This window comes from Trichosurus vulpecula, chromosome 1 (assembly GCF_011100635.1).
Source record: "Trichosurus vulpecula isolate mTriVul1 chromosome 1, mTriVul1.pri, whole genome shotgun sequence".
NCBI lineage: Eukaryota > Metazoa > Chordata > Mammalia > Diprotodontia > Phalangeridae > Trichosurus > Trichosurus vulpecula.
In genome coordinates this window covers 512,774,488-512,791,503 of record NC_050573.1, presented here as the reverse complement: position 1 = coordinate 512,791,503, position 17,016 = coordinate 512,774,488, and the positions used below count along the sequence as shown (strand labels likewise).

At 35.6% G+C, this 17,016-nt stretch overlaps 1 protein-coding gene across 1 annotated transcript in view; it reads right to left on the bottom strand.

Annotated features, from left to right (window-relative positions):
- Positions 1 to 402: 402 nt before the first annotated feature.
- Positions 403 to 17,016, bottom strand: part of S1PR3 (sphingosine-1-phosphate receptor 3) — a 30,765-nt gene continuing 14,151 nt past the window's right edge. The window contains exons 2-3 of the mRNA XM_036740908.1: positions 6,366 to 6,407; positions 403 to 3,275 (exon numbers count right to left, since the gene is read on the bottom strand). Coding sequence (XP_036596803.1) covers positions 1,985 to 3,118 — 1,134 coding nt within the window. The 5' untranslated portion in view covers positions 3,119 to 3,275; positions 6,366 to 6,407 and the 3' untranslated portion in view covers positions 403 to 1,984. The remainder of the gene's footprint in view (positions 3,276 to 6,365; positions 6,408 to 17,016) is intronic.

Below are 17,016 nucleotides of genomic sequence, written 5' to 3'. Positions count from 1 at the left end.
TGATAGAATAAGCAAGAGTTACCACTTCTAAAAAAATTCTTAAGTTTGATGGGGAGAAAATGCGGCATAATGGATATGAAACACTGGCTTTGAATCAAGGATAATGAGTGTAAGTTATGATATATAAGACCCTGACTTGGCTGTATAACTACAGGCCTCTCACTTAGAACCTCAATCCTCCCTCCCAGCGTTTCTCTAAGACAGGTGAGTTGCTGCTCTTACATGGAGAGTATTTCCACACTGGAACCACAAATCACAGTATGCCAACCATGTCTTCTTTCCGCCACCAAAACCCTGTAAAATTCACATTAACTCTAAATTTATGCTGTTATGACCTACTGAATATAAATTCAGTATTTTATTTTTCCTTTTACATGGAAAATCACTGAGAAATAATGGAAGCATTTTTAAAAAGAATTCCTTTATAAAGGCAAACAGACATAGGTCTCAACATGTCAAAGATAACAATTGCCTCTTGGTAAAATACACACTTTTAATGCGTGTAGAAACTGCCAAGTTACATTTTTTAAACCTGACATTCAGTTAAATAACAGTCACTGTTTGTAGCTATTACACTTTGCTATGGAATTTTGATCAGAGCCACATGTATTAAATTTTGTTTACCTCGGCAATAGTGGGTGCTGAGATATCATATTGTCTTGGTGGTTTTCAGATATGGAACTGTCTGCCCTCATACTCTTAGCAACTAGCTCCATTCTGTTCTGAGATGGTCTGGCAAAGGGGCACAGGAAGTGTACGGACTGGTTTATACCTGTCTCTATTCTGATTTCAAAATTCTTATAATGGGGTTTGGATGTATTCCTAGGCAGCCCTTGTGAATTCTAGATTTATCTGGATCTCTGGGCTTGCTCTAGAGATGACACTTATGCCCTAAAATAATCCCAGAACCATATTATGTGCTTCACATACCTTCCAACAAATAGGCCAGGTGGGGGTCCTGGCAAAGACAATATGACCAGATCACTCCAGGCTATAAACACACCACTAGGCTTAGGCTTGACCAAACTATATTGAGGGGATAAGCTAACACTTACATAGCAACATAAGGTTGCAAATACCATCTTATTGGATCCTCACAACAACCTTGGGAGGTAGGTGCTATTATTATCTCCGCTTTACAGATGAGGAAATTGGGTCCCACAGAGGCTGTGACCTTCCCAGGGTAACATGGCTAGTAAGTATCTATTTGAGGCCAGATTTGAACAGTTGATCCTGACTCTAGGTCCAGAGCTCTATTCCCTGTGCCCCCTAGCCTCTCTACGGGGTCTGAGAGACCAGGCGAACAGCTGCTTTCTTTGGTGAATTCTAATCCCTGGCACTTCATAAGTTAGGACTTGCCAATTAAATTTACAATGATTTCATCTTATATAGTCGTACATACTATTTAAGCTGGCAATATTCTTGTATGGCCTGCTTCATAACAAACACTATGTGCTACAACATTATATGTATCATAATGTAAACTTTCATAATGTAATTGCTATTTAACATATTAATGTACAAATATAAGCAGTTATACTTTATGGAGCAAGTGATGCTATCAAAACAATAGCTGGAGGCAAATCAAGAAATGCACCGTGTGTTATAGGATACAGTGAGGTTGTCCCCAGATGAGAATACACAGTGCAGTGTGGCATAGAGAGTATGGTTTCCACTGCTGTCTGCAGTGCTTATTAAAGTTGGAAGAACCTTGAGGGTGATGGTAATACTGACATCGACTATATGTGGCTAGATTGTCAATAGTATATAATCTGCTCCTTAATGTATGTACACCTGTAGCTTATAGGCTTTGGGTAGAATAAAGCAAATCTTCCTGAGTCATAACTTCGAAAGAAACAAAATTGAAGATATTCATGCAATAAATAGAAGCTTAGTCAAATAGCTGGATAGTGTTTTCCCCTTTAATTTAAGTCTGCAGAAATTGGAAAGGGTTTCTCTTGGTTCTTTCCTCAAAGCAGGTGCTTCACTGGCAAAAAATCCCATTATACAGAGATTCAGTCTTTTCAATGATGCTAGAGGAGGCATTGATTTGTGGGAAGTCTTCCCTCGGCTTTGGTATGTTGTTACCAATGTTACTACTGCACGATTTACTTCGACTTTGATCCAGAGCTGGCTGGCTGGGTGAAGACCGAGTCACTTTGTTTCTCACCAGGCAATTACAAACAAGGCGAAAGAAAGCTCGCCGCATTTCTTTGCTGGCCAGGGTGTAGATAATAGGATTCATGGCAGAGTTGAGAACCGCTAAGGCAATGAACCATGGGGCCTTATAGAGAATAGCACACTCTTTAACTTTGCAGGCGACATCGATAAGAAAAAGGATAAACAGTGGGGACCAACAGGCAATAAAAATGCTGACCACAATCACCACTGTCCTTAGCAGTGCCATGGACCTTTCTGAGTTGTTGTGATTGGTGACCTTCCGGCTGCTGGACTTCACCAAGATGTAAATGCGTGCATAAAGAATCACAATTGTCACAAGAATGGTTATGAAGATACTGATGCAAAATGCGATATATTTCTTGGAATAGAGGGGCAAAATTGTAGAGCAGTCAGGGAGGTTGTCAAGGCAGTTCCACCCCAGGATGGGTAAGGCACCCAGGGAAAAGGAAATGAGCCAGCACATCCCAATGAGGAGAAATACTCGATACTTTTTATTGGCATCGTAAGGCCTCATTTTAATCATAGTCAGGTGTCTTTCGATGGCTATGGCTAATAAACTACAAGTTGAAGCACTGAGTGCAATAAACATACTGCCTTCCCGCAGAAACCACACTGTTAATGACAGGCTCAAGGTTTTCTTTCCAGACATCAGGATGTTCACTTTGTAAGCTATGCCAGCCAACAAGTCACAAAGGGCAAGGTTACCGATGAAAAAGTACATGCGGTTGTGAAATTTATTGTTTTTCCAAATGGCAATCAGAACCATCAAGTTCTCCAGGACGATGAAGCTGCAGATGACTAGGAAAATAGCATCTGTCAGCTCATTCCCTTCACTGTCCTTTAATCTCTCTTTCAGTTTTCCTACATAATTGTAATGAAGTGACACAGTCCCGTTTTCATGGAAGGAATTATTGAGTGGAGGAGGGGCATTTGCCATTGCTTTGATTCAAGTACTTTTTTAAAGATTGTATCCACAGAAGGGAGCTCATGTAACATTCCCCAAGATGTACACTTTCTTCAAGGCAAATCAATACCGGCTCAAGCTTCAGTGACTGTGGCAGCTCAAATTTCAGCAGCACCAGTAAAACCAGGACCTTGTAAAAAAAGGAGAAAATCACAAATAGAATTTAAAAAACACATACCACTAAAGAACTACAAGTTGTATATATTTATACTCAAGTTTAGAAAAATGGGAATTTACTGGTCATTTAAAGGTTGTTAAAAACACACATATCAATCTGGAAGAATTATGTAGCTTTGGGGATGAAGACTGTATGAGAGAAGGCAAGGTAAAGACCTAGGTAGTACTGCTCTCATCTGAAATTGCTCCCTTCATGAACTAATAATTAGAGTGAAGCACAGCAGGGGAAAAAAGGTGATTGAGGCAAAATCTACAAAGACACTGACAGAAATTAGATAAAGAGGGAGCTCAAATTTAATATTTCAAAAGTTTTAATCCCACTTAGGGACACCAAGAGAACAAAAAGGGAACAAATAAGGGCGTAGCTTAGGAATCAGAAAATGAATTCAGAATTAGACTTGAAGGGAAGAGAAACAACGGGCACAAAGCAATGGAACAATCTTTTAAAGGAGTGTAGTAGAAGAAGTAGTTAAAAACAAGAAAGAGGTTGGAAGAGTAGAGAACATTTTGGACTGGTCACTTAACTTAGTGAGGAAAGGGGAAGACATATATAAACAAAATAAAGAGAAACCAACAATTTAGGTAAATTCAAAGAGCTTTGAATAGGGTAGGCAAATGGAAGCAAGGGAAGAAGAGAATGTTAAATATGAATCTTCAAGTAGTATAAGCAAAATTAATTGCAAGGACAAAATGCAAAAGAAATAAATGGATAATACAAATAATAGTAATAGCTTTAGGTGTGAATGGTTTAAGCAACCTATTAAAAAGTGTAAGAGAATGACTAAGAAAAGGAGGTCCAACAATATTTTATATATAAAAAATACATGTAAAAACAAATATACACATGTGGAATGAAAATGAGAGGCTGGAACAAAATTTACTACGGCTAAGAATAATGCAGAAAAGCAGAAGTTACAAGCATGCTGTCAGACACAACAAAAATTAAAATCCCCAGATAAATAGGGAAACTATACTATAGTTCAAGGAACCAGAGACAATGAATCAATATCAATACTAAGCTTATATGTATTAACTGACAATAAATTTATAAAAGAAGAGTTAACTGAATGAAAAAAAAGATATAAAAATAATTGTAGGAATCTTTAATAGTCTTTTCCCAGAGCTAGACAAATATAACTTTAAGATTTAAAAAAAGAAAAACATTGGGCTAAACAAACTGTTGGAGAATTTAAACTTGAAAGACTATTAAATAATATACCATGTTTTTCAGCATGACATGGTACCTTTATGAAAATAAACAATGCTTTAAAGCACAGAGAGATTATAAATGTGAAAAAAGGAAAAAATATTTTGTAGACCACAATGAAATAATGTAGCAATTAATATTAGAAACACGTACAAAAGAATACACATCTAAATGAAAGCTGAACAATGAGTGAGTCAAAGAACAAAATATAGAAACAATTAATAATTATTTGAGAGAATGATAATGATGAGAATACCTTCTAAAATTTCTGGGATGCAGCTAAAGCAATCTTGAGAGGTAAAATCATATTTTTGAGAATGGTCATTAAAAATATAGAAAAAGGGAGGATTAATGAACTGAAATTTTGAAAATCAACAAATAAATTCAAGTTAAGAATAAAATATATTTTTAATTGTCAGAGAAATAAATTTAAAATTAAACTGTAGAATTGTTCAGTAAGATTTAAAGCTGGTTCTTTGAAAAGACTAAAAAAATCAACAAACCTATGGTTAAATTGATTACAGTAGTTAATCTAACTAAAAGAAGAGGAAGAAATTTGCATCACACAAAATAAATGCAGTAAAATAACATCAGAGAAAAAATAAAATGAATTATCAGAACCTATTTTATTCAACTATATGTCAACAAAATTAAACATATTTTTAAATGTAGGAGTACCTACAAAAATATAAAATAACCAGATTAACAGAGCTCGAAATACTGATTTTAAACAATCCAATTGCAGAAAATAAAAGAACTACTAGCAAAGGAACTATCACCCTTGGTCCAGGTGGATTTACAAATGAATATATATGTATGTATCTATATACACATGCATACACACATATTTATATCTAAAGGTGACCATCTGTAGGGTAAGGTGGGGGGAGGGAGAAAAAAATTTATATGATAAATTTATTACATATTTAACAGGAATAGCACGTTATACATAATAGATTTGCCATGTCATGCGCAAACATCTTTTTATTATTCTACTATGTCATGGAAATGCTTGCTTTATTTAATTAATTAAAATAAAGTAAATAAAAATTTAAAAAGGAAAAAGAATAATTAGTACCTATACTATTCAAGCTATCCTCAAAAAACAAGAAACACTTTACTAAGCCCTCGTTATCAGATAAATATAATCTTAATATCCAAATGAGACCCGGATAAAGCAAAGAATGAATATGTAGATCAATATCATTGATGAATATAAATTTTAAAAGGTAGTGCAATGAATAAAGCATGAGTACTTGTAGTCATGAAGACTTGCCTGACCTTGAATCCTGTTTCAGACATTATTAGCTGCATCATTCTGGGTAAGTCACTTAACCTCTATCATTCTCAGTTTTTTAATATGTAAAATGGGGATAATAATACCACCGATCTCACACGGTTGTTGTAAAGATCAAATGAGATATCAAATCCTAAAGTACTATATAAGTACTATTATTATTATTATTCATAATAATTTTAAAACCCTGACAAAAAAGACAATAGTAAGACTTAAAAAATTACTCACTGTGCTAAAGTTAAATTTATACCAGACATGGAAAGATGGCATAGCCACAGATAGAATTAGGAAAAAGTTAATCATATAAAAATCACACGATTATGTCAATAGAAACAGAAAAGACTTTTGACACTCATGCTACAAATTTCACAAAGCATAGATACAGAATAATTTATTAATAAGATAAAATTATGTATCTGTAAAGAAAAGCTTCCTTTGTTTTCATTTGACATGGTCCTAGGAATGTTAGCAAGAGGTATAACACAAGAGAAAGAAATTAAAGGTGTAAATATAGGTAAAGTCAAAGAGAAAAAAATTACCTCTATTTTCCAATGGCATCATTCCAACGATGGTTTACATTACTAAAAAAAACAAACCCAAATCCAGTTAATCATCAAAAAGACTAATTCAGAAATTTAATAGCTTCAGTAAAGTAACAGGTAACAAAATAAACATGAAAAAATCAGTAGCATTTCTATCTACCAAGAACAAAATACACAAGGAAATATAGAAAGGGAATTAATATTTGAAATAAGTACAAAATGCATAAAATATATGAATCAATCTACCAAATCATAATTCAAGATTAGAATAGATATAAAGAATGGCTTAAATAACTAGAAGATATTCATTGCTAATTACTGTACCACATCAATATAATAAAAAATTACCGTTCTTCCAGATTTAGTGATATATTATTTAAACTAACAAGGAGATATTTTATAAAGTTAGACAAAATAATTCATTTGGAGTAAAAAAGACTAGAATTTAAAGAGAATAAAAAAATGCAGGAAAGAAAGGGGAACAATACCTTCCCTCTTGTACATGTTAAAGTATGTGATAAAACAGTAATCATCAAATCAACTTGTAGTTGGTTTAAAATCAGAAAAGTAGACCCATGGAATGGTCTAGATTGAGATAGATTAGAAACTGAACAACAAAATTGTCTATTAGATATACTGAAATGGACATATGATACACACTTTAAACTCAACATTTTCAAAACTGAACTGATAATCCTCATCCTTTTTGAGATAATTGCAGCCTTTGATATTATTGATCTCCTTGATTCTCTTATCTCTAGGTTTTTGGAACAGTTCTCTCTCCTGGTTCTCCTTCTACCTATCTAATGTACCTCAGTTTCCTTTCTTGGATCTTTCTCTAAGTTACATCTGCTAAGCATGGTTGTCCCACAGGGTTCTGTCCTGAGTCCCCTTTTCCTCTCCCTCTATGGTATTTGAGTTAGTGGTCTCCTCAGTTCCCATGGATTCAGTTATCCTCATCTCTATGATGATTCTCAAATCTATTTATCCAGCCTTAATCTCTCTGCTGGCCTCCAGTCTCATATGTTCAACTGCTTATTAGATATCTTACACTCAACATGTCTCATAATCTTTCATTCCCAGTCATTCAATTATAATGAACTCTAATCTTTCAGTTCAAAACCTCCCCAGTTTCCAAACTTCACTATTAGTGTTGAGGGCGGCACTATCTTTCTAGTTTCCCAGGCTCACAACCTTTGTGTCATCTTCAACTCTTCATTTTCTCTTACTTTCCACATCCAGTCTATTGCCAAGCAAGGCCTGTCAATTTTGCTATTGCAAATACAGATACCTCTCTGGTGCAGGTCCGCATCTCCTCATGCTTGGACTATTACAATAGCATGTTGGCAGCTCTGCCTGCCATGAGTCTCTTCCCATTCCAGTTTATCCTCTGCTCAGATGCCAAAGTGATTTTCATGAAACTCTAGTCTTACCATGCCACCTTCCTACTCAATAAACACTAATGGTTTACTATTACTTCCAGGATCAAATATAAAATCCTGTTTAGTGTTCAAAGCCCTTCATAACCAACCCCATCCTCCCTACCTTTCCAGTTTTCTTATACCTTACACCACCTCCACCCCTCAATATGTTCTTCAATCCAGTGACCCCAGCTTTCTGTTTCTTTAACAAGACTATCTCCTGACTGGTATTTTCACTCACTGTTCCCCATCCATAGAATGCTCTCCCTCCTGATCTTTGCCTCCTGGCTTCTTTCAAGTCTCAGCTAAAATTCCATTTTTCTCAGGAAGACTTTTCCAATCTTTAATTCTAGTGCCTTCCTTTTGTGATTATTTCCCATTTATCCTGTATGTAGTTTGCTTGTACATAGTTGTTTGTATGTCTCCCTCATTTAAGTGTGAGCTCCTTGAGGGTTGGGACTATCTTTTGACTTCCTTTGTATTACCAATGCCTGACACAAAGTAGGAGTTTAACAAATGTTTTCTGACTGATTTGACTGACAAAAAGTATTTAATAAGCTGAGGTAGAGAGAAAGATAAAAGTACTTGAGTAAGAACTCCCTACTTGACAAAAATTGATAGAATAAATGGAAAAAGGTTTGGTAGAAAAAAGATTTAGACAAACAATATACATTATATACCATAAGTTCAAAATGTACATGTGACCTGAATATTAAGGATCACACCATAAAAAAATTAGAAGATAACCTGACTAAGCATCTTTCACAGTTATGGCTTGAAAGGAGAATTCTATTTATGTCACTCACATTTTCTACTGTATCCCCTCCCCCAGATTGTTCCAGAAAATCTTCTGTTATTAAAAATAACTTTTAATTACTTAAAATAATTGCAAAATTTCAGCCAAACTAACCAATGAACCAAAAAAGTCTGACAGTATATTTAATGTTTCACACTGGTATCTTCCCTACCCCTGAAAAGAAAAGGGAAAAAGTATCTTTTCATGTCTTCTTTGGATCCAAAAACGATCATGAAAATTTCACTGTATTCAGTTTCATTTTGGAGAGGTTGTAGTTCTTTCCATTTAAAATATTGTAATCATTGTGTATAATATTTTCTTGGTTTTCTTTGCTTTGAATCGATTCATATAATGCTTTCCAAACCTTTCTGTATTCATCTTATTCATAATTTCTTAATATTATATATTAATATAATAATATTCCATTATATTCAATCGGAATATTCAATATCCAATTGATTTAGCCAATCCTCAGTTAAAAGGCTTCTTTTTCTCCCAGTTCTTTGATACCATAAAAATGTAAACATTTTGGTAGATATGTTTCCTTTCTTTTTGACATTGACCTCTTTCTGGTATATAGTAGATGTGGGAAGAGTAAGAAATTTTGAAGGAAAAAAAAGAGACTGGTAGCAGCAACAATAACACAGACACTCCTCTGTCCCCAACTCAATGTTACACTTACTATAGAGAAAATTGGAATACAATCTGAATGAGAATTTTCCCACACTGACATATTCTTTCCAGCCACCTACCTGCTGCTTCCCTGCACTGCCATTTTCTTTGGAGGGATTAACCCTCCTGCCCTGGGGTGTAGGCTGTCCTGATTTTCTGGATGAAAGTCTTCCTTTGGCCCTATGAGGATGTGAATCTCAGATGAAAATGATGCCCTTTGAGAGCAGTCGATCTTTTGGCTTTGTCTCTATGAATCTCAAGATTGGTGATGGCTTCCTTGGAGGCTTGGCTGGATTCACACTCAGTGCCATCCTTAGGGCCTAATCACCAAGTGGAGGAGACTGAGGCACACTGAGAAGATATTGCTTATTTAATGCAACCTCTTAGCTCCTGATTCCTGTGTTATCAGAAGCATAGGCCTTCTGGTACCTTTTCTGAAGTACATTGAAGCTTGAGTTCTTCATTTAAACTGGCCTTCTTCTTGTTTCTCAATGCAATATTCTATCTCCTGTGTCCGTGCCTTTGAAACAGCTCTCCCCTATGCTTCAAATGCCCTTCTTCCTCACCTTCACCTTACAGAATGCCCCATCTTCAAAACATAGTCCAAAGATCATACCTGCTACACAAAACTTTTCCTGAACTTCCCAACTACTTGTGTCCTTCTTAAACTACCTTGTACTTTTTAATATTTGTTCTCTATGTGTTTATTCTGTGAGTATATATGTACACAGAATAAAACATAAAGAAAATATTTATACACATACACATATTGTTTTCTTGTCTCCCACAATAAGATATAAATTCCTTGAGGGAAAGAATTATTTCATTCATTGAATTTGTATCCTCAGTGCCTGTATCTGGCATATACACTTAATAAATATTTGTTGATTTATTAATATGCTTAGCAGCAAAACCACTGAGTTGAGGGGTATAGATATTTTTGTCACTCTCATTTCATATTCCAAATTGCTTTCCAGAATAGTTGGACTAGTTTACAGCTCTACCAAAAATGCATTAATGTACCTTTCTATAATTCTCATCTTCGTCAACTTATGATGTGAAGTAAAACCTCAGGGCTGTTTCCATGTGGATTTTTCTTATTACCAGTAATTTGGAGCATCCTTTTATATGACGGTTGATATCTTGCAATGTTTTGAGAACTGTTCATATGCTTTGACTCTCTCTATATAGAACAGCTTTTGGTTACTTCTAACTTTTGTTTGGCTAAGAATTTACTTAGGAGGAGAATTGTTAAGTGAACAAGGAATTGTTAAATAAACAAGGAATCTATAAATGGATAAAAGATGGTTTCAGTTACATGAAATTGAAATGCTTTTCCACTAATGGAGGGAATACATCTAGATTGAGAAGTGAAGTAGGAAGACTGAAAAAAATTTCGTCCTTTATCTCTGATATATATCTACTATCCATATACATATTGGAAATGAACACAAATGTATAATACCAAAAGCCTTTCCACAATGGTCAATAAGCGACCAAGTAATAATTAGCAGCCAAAGTAAATTAGCAAACAATTCTCATAAAAAAATTAAAAATGCTAACAACTATAAGGAAGATTGCTACAAATTATAATAAGGGAAATAGAAATCAAAACAATTCTTCTGAGGTTTCACCTCAAATCTCCAAAATAAACAAATATGACAAACAATGAGAATATAGAACTTTTAGGAAGACAGGCACACTAGTATACTACTGGATGCATTCAATCCAACCATTCTGGAAAGAAATTTGAAATTACTCAATTATTAAAAATTTTTTGCCCTTTGATCCAGAGATTCCACTGCTAAGAATATAGGTAGTGAATGACAAAAATAAAGGGCCTATATACATTAAAATTTTATAGCATTATTTTTTGTGGTAGCAAAAACCTGGAAACAAAGTAAGTACTTATTGACTTGGGGAATGACTAAGCCAATTATACTTCATGAATTTAATGGAATATTATTGTAATGTTAAAAATGGTTAATGGGGCAAGTAGGTGGCACAGGGAGTAGAGCACCAGCCCTGTAGTCAGGAGGACCTGAGTTCAAATCCAGCCTCAGACATTTGACACGCTCACTAGCTGTATGACCTTGGGCAAGTCACTTAACTCCAATTGCCTTCCCCCCTCAGAGAAAAAGAAATGGTTAATAAGAAGCGTACAGGGAGATTTAAAAATAAAAATATGAAATGACCCAGAGCAAAGCAAGTAGAACAAAGAAAACATTATACCATATGACTACAGCAATGTAGATGGAAAGAGCAATAATAAACATCAAAATTAAACTACATCTGTTTATAATAACTGTTCTTGATCCCTGAAGAGGAAAATGAGAACATGCTTCTGTCCTTTGCAGAGGTGGGGGAATACGGAGGTAGAGCACACTTTATAAAGTTAGATTTGATTTGATTGATGGGCTGGTTTTGTCAAACTGCAATTTTCCCCCCTCTTGGTTATAATGGGGTAGCTTTCTGGGTGTGGGTAGTAGAGAGTAACATATTTGGAACAAAGGCATCGTATAAACAAAAGATATCAATGAAATTGTTTTATGTGCACACATCAAGCTTATAAGTAATTTACGGATGCCATTAAGCATCATTTAGCATTGCCATCTAGAGTTGCTCAGGATTAGGAAATTGGCTGTATGAGTGCCAAGCCCATTTAATCATATAATGGCATGCATACTTAAATACAGCCTTTCATCTGGAGATCTCAAAGCTCACAAATGCTACCTAATTAATCCTCAGAATACCCCCAAGGTAGCTGGCAAGAATTATCATCTCCATTTCATAAAGAAAGAAATTAAAGATTTTCTCATATCAAAGAAATTGTTAGGATGGGAACCAAATCCATGTACACTGTCCTCTTGGTGCTCCACTTCAAAGAATTAATAGAACAATGCATCATTGCCATAGATACCTAACCTTTTAAGGTGACATAATAGGGGAAATCATGTCACCTACTATACAGGAAAATTCAATGAGCATTTATTAAGCATCTACTATGCTGTAGATGCTGAGGTACAAAGATGAAAAACTCTGTAACGTGCTCCGGGGGTTCTTTCCATCTAATATAGCATTTTGTCTAATGCCATTCCTGAAGATGGAACATTGTAGATGGATGGATGGATGGATGGGCTGTGCATTGGACTTAATATGTCATTTCTTGTGTTTCTATCTGACTAGATTACATAATGAGAAAAAGGCATCCAGAGACTCAACTCTTTCATACTGTCTGCTTTCTTGATAGCTAGTGATGTTGGTAAGAATTAGTCCTAAAATGTGTGGAGAAAAAAAAATTAAAACGAAATTTATAAATTACCATTTAAGATTAAAGGGGCAAAAAGGGCAAATTTGCTTTAAAGTACAAAATCACAGCATTTAGAGTTAGAAGATTATTTAGTTAAACTACTCAATTTACATATCATGCCTAGAAACAGGAAGGGTATTTTCCAAGGTCACATAGATGCCAAAGTCTTAAGTAAATCACTTAAATTTCAGTTTAAGCACTTAAAAATTGGCCATAGTGAATCATAAATATAACCACAAAGCAAAAAATATATTTAATCTGAAAAAATTACCCTAAAATTTGTTTTTAAAATATGAGAAAGAAGCCCACTTGTAAGATAGGCTATGAACAAGTACAGAGACTTATTACAATTCTGTTTCTATAATAGATTTGTTTTATGACCCTGAGTAAGGCACTTCCCATCCTAGTTCTCTTTTGTTCCCTCTATTGAATGGGTATAATAATGCATTTTTTTCATAGAATTGGTGTGAGGAACAACAAATATAGTATTATTGACCATAGTATATCCATCAAAAGGGAAATATTTTTAAATGGACTCATTTAAAAATTTTAAATTAATTTCATTTATGCATTTAAAATTGAATTAAAACAAAAGGAAGCTACTCTTAAATAGCCCACTGTGTACTGTGATGAATAAAGTTAACCACTAACTCTAACTGAGCTCTTGCCTGTACAAACTGAGGCCTTGAATTTGAGTCATAGTCAGAAAGATGACTCCTCTATTCTTGCTGGGGTCCTGCTTTTTTGAAATATGCCAGACTTGGAGATTTCAACCAGTGAGATCTCCATTACTATAGAGAGATATAGGGCATTTCACTGATTGCCAATAATATAATGACATTACTGATTAACTCCCTTTGAAGGAAGTAGGAGTCTCATATTTTGATTCAGGCTGAGGGCCTTAGAAGGAGAGGAAAAACCCAACAGGTTTTAACTGTCTATAGAACCCTACTAGGATTTCTAAAACTATGCTGAGGTCACTCTGAGATAAATAGTGGAGGCTTTGTTCTAGGTCACTTCGAAATTTATCGACAAATTCTGATCTTTCTGGTGTTTATATGCTCATTATCAGTCAGAATGTATGGCCACAGGATTTCTGAATGCCAAAAGCTTCAATGCTTCTCAACTGAATAGCTTTTCCTGTAAGTTCAGAGAACAGTAGAATTTCAGTAGGCCTGTTGTGGCACTCTGAAACAGTGTGAAGGAATAGATAAGATGGAATTAATAATCATGTCGTAACAATCATAAGTTTATTAAAGCCAGGACTCATGTCTTAAATAACCTTTGTATGTCATCCAGCTCCTAGTAGAGTGTTGTGAATATAGTAAGGACTTAATGTTTGTTATATTGCAAGGCATCTCTCTGGGCTTGCTCTCTCATCTGTATAGATGATACCTGTGTGGGTCAAAAGACCACTGACTCAAGTCAAAAAAAACCAGATGTGTCTTGGTTTTTCAAGGCAGAAAAAAACCGGAAGCTTTATTTGATCAAGTCTCATGAGAATTGGGCATCTCTCACTACCAGGGCAGAGATAGCAGTGAAGACAGGTGAGGAAGAGAAGACAAACAGGGAGATATATACCCTTGTACAAACAATCCTAAGAAATCCCACCCCAGAGGCTGGACACCCATCCCCATTTGTGGAGACGAGTGGCCTCACAATCTAACCAGGAATAAGTTTTTACCCAATACAAGCACAGAAACTACAGAATTACCTTATAGGGAAACTTTAATGCTAAGATGGCAGTTTGTAAGTAGGCTGGGGTGGGGGTGGGGAGTGGGATATCATCTGGTTTCCCCGAAATCGTATGATTTACAGGAAAACAAAACTTGGGCCTGGTGAGGTTCACATCCTAACTAAATTTGTACTATCTCTATTTGAATATTGCCTTGCCTCAGTTATTCATAGGGAAGCTTTCACAATCCTGTATTCCATTCACAGCTGAGGTGACATCTATAAATCTAAAGAAGGAGGGGGAGAAAGACATTCCTAAAGGCTAAATAATTAGATTCCCACAGATTCAAATTTATCCCATTTCCCTTTTCTTTAAATATTGATTCTCAAACATTTTAGATATAAATACATACATACATACATACATACATATGTATGTATATATATATATGTATATATATCCACATATTCCTTGTGAAGCCTTCACACTTTATTCTCTCACTACCTCACACATACCTTACTAGTGGGCTTCTTCCTCATATTTTAAAAACAAATTTGAAGGTAATTTTTTCAGATTAAATACATTTTTTGCTTTATAGTTATATTTATGATTCATTACGGCCAATTTTTAAGTGCTTAAACTGAAATTTAAGTGATTTTACTTAAGACTTTGGCATTTATGTGACCTTGGAAATTACCCTTCCTGTTTCTAGATCTCTAAGATCCTTTTCCATTTCTGAAGTTCTCTGAATACTTAAGTAAGGTGGAAGCAATACAGAGTAGTGTATAGAGGGCCTGGATAGGAAGTGAACTTGCCTGAAGCAGTCTTTTGTTTTCCAAGGGTTTTTCCCCCAGGGCCACTGTTTTAACTGGATTATGCCCAGGGGAGAGGTTTAGGGTCTAAACCTTTGTCCTTTTCATTTCATCCATATACCTAGCCATCACAGCATCTTTTCCCCTGGCTTTCCCTATACTCTACTGAAGCACACAGATCAAAAACAGTTATGACTGACAATAAATCTTCATTGAATCTGGTAGTTGTTCTAATTAAAATGGAATGTGCACATAGAGTTTAGAAGCAGATTATTTAATAAAAAAGAGAGTGAAAGGGACCTTACCATCAGGATGATGTTATTACTTGTCCTTCATTCTCAAAGAGGACCAATGACATCAGGAGGGTGATATCTTGACTTGCAAGTGAATTGGATTTAAGTGAGGCAGAGCTGTGCAAAGTCATCAGAGATCAGTAGCAAGACATAGGTCAGGACAGCTGGATGTGGTGGGAGACCTTGGCCTTTCTAAGCTAAGGTCCTTCCCAGTTCTCAGTTTGTCTACTGTCTACTATCCTCTGTTAGAGGAAGTTCAGTACTGGTTTCAGATTATGTCTGAGGTAAAGGCTGCTGTGGCAACAGTAGAGCCTAGTTCTCAAATACCCACCCACAGGCCACTTCCCATCTCTAATCTGCTTCTCTAGAGTCCAGTCTGCCTCCTTCCTTTTGTCCAACTCTTAATCGGATCATGCACCCAGAATATTGGCTGGGTCATTCTTCCTTACTAGATTTTTTATTTCAGTTTTTGATACAATAGAAGAAGGAACTTCCTGAGGAGAGTAACAACTTTGCTATTTCCAGAGGTATCATAAAGAAAGGAAAGATCGAGGTCTCTCTAGGCATCTGAGAACAAAGAACTTGGACAGAAGTTTCCAGTCAAAGGTTTACTCTTTTCCCAAATCCCCCTCATGGTGTGTGTGTGTGTGTGTGTGTGTGTGTGTGTGCATGTGCATTTGTATTTATGTATATAACACACATGCACAAATACACACACACACACATGTCCATGATTGTAAGCTCCTTGAAGGCAGGTCTTATCTTTCTTCCCTTTTTGTATCCCCAGCACAGTGCCTAGCATATAGTAGATGCCTAATAAATGTTTATCGAATTGAATATTTTTGTATACATGCATATATACATATAAACATGTCTGTATTTATCTGTGTATGTGTTCCATAAGAATAATAAATACTGGGGGTGGATGAGTCTCATGATCAAGCCATGTTCTCAGCAGGAAGAGCTGAAGGCTTTCAGCCTACCTCCTCATTTAAAAGTCTACCCCCTCTTTAATTATTCACAAATCAGGACTGATTTTTCCTGTCAGGGGACTTTCCTTTTCAAAAAATATTTAAGGCATTTAGTGTCTCCATTAGGTACCTTTGGCTACCAAGAGAAATCACTGACTATCAATTTATAATCAGCTAGCCTAATTAATATTATTATTAATTATTATTAATTACCCAGAAACTCTTTCTTGGGTTTTTCATTTGTCTTAACCACAACCATGTAGCACAGAGGAGAAGCTCTGCTGAATTTGTGACTCAGGTCTAGGAGACTTGTAGTAGGAGATGTGGTTTAATTGCAGAAGTATACCAGGTCAGACATGTGGGCTAAGGTCTTTAAGAACACAAGGCCTCACCAACACGTTTGTTCAGTATTACAGAGGTCCATAAACAGCTTCATTGTAAGCAGTTGCTAAGAAAAATTGAAAACCTTGATGACTGGTTTGGTTATGGAAAAAGTGGTGACACTCAGGAAAATGTAGGTTCAAGTACCACTTGGACAGTTTCTTGTGGAGGGCACACTCAAATAAAGGAAGAAACCTTAAATGGTCACACTGATTCAACAGCAAGAGCCTACAGGAAACTGACGGGGGCATGAAAGTATGGCCAAAGCCCATTTTACTTGGAAATACAAAGCATCAAGAGAATGGAAGTTATGACAA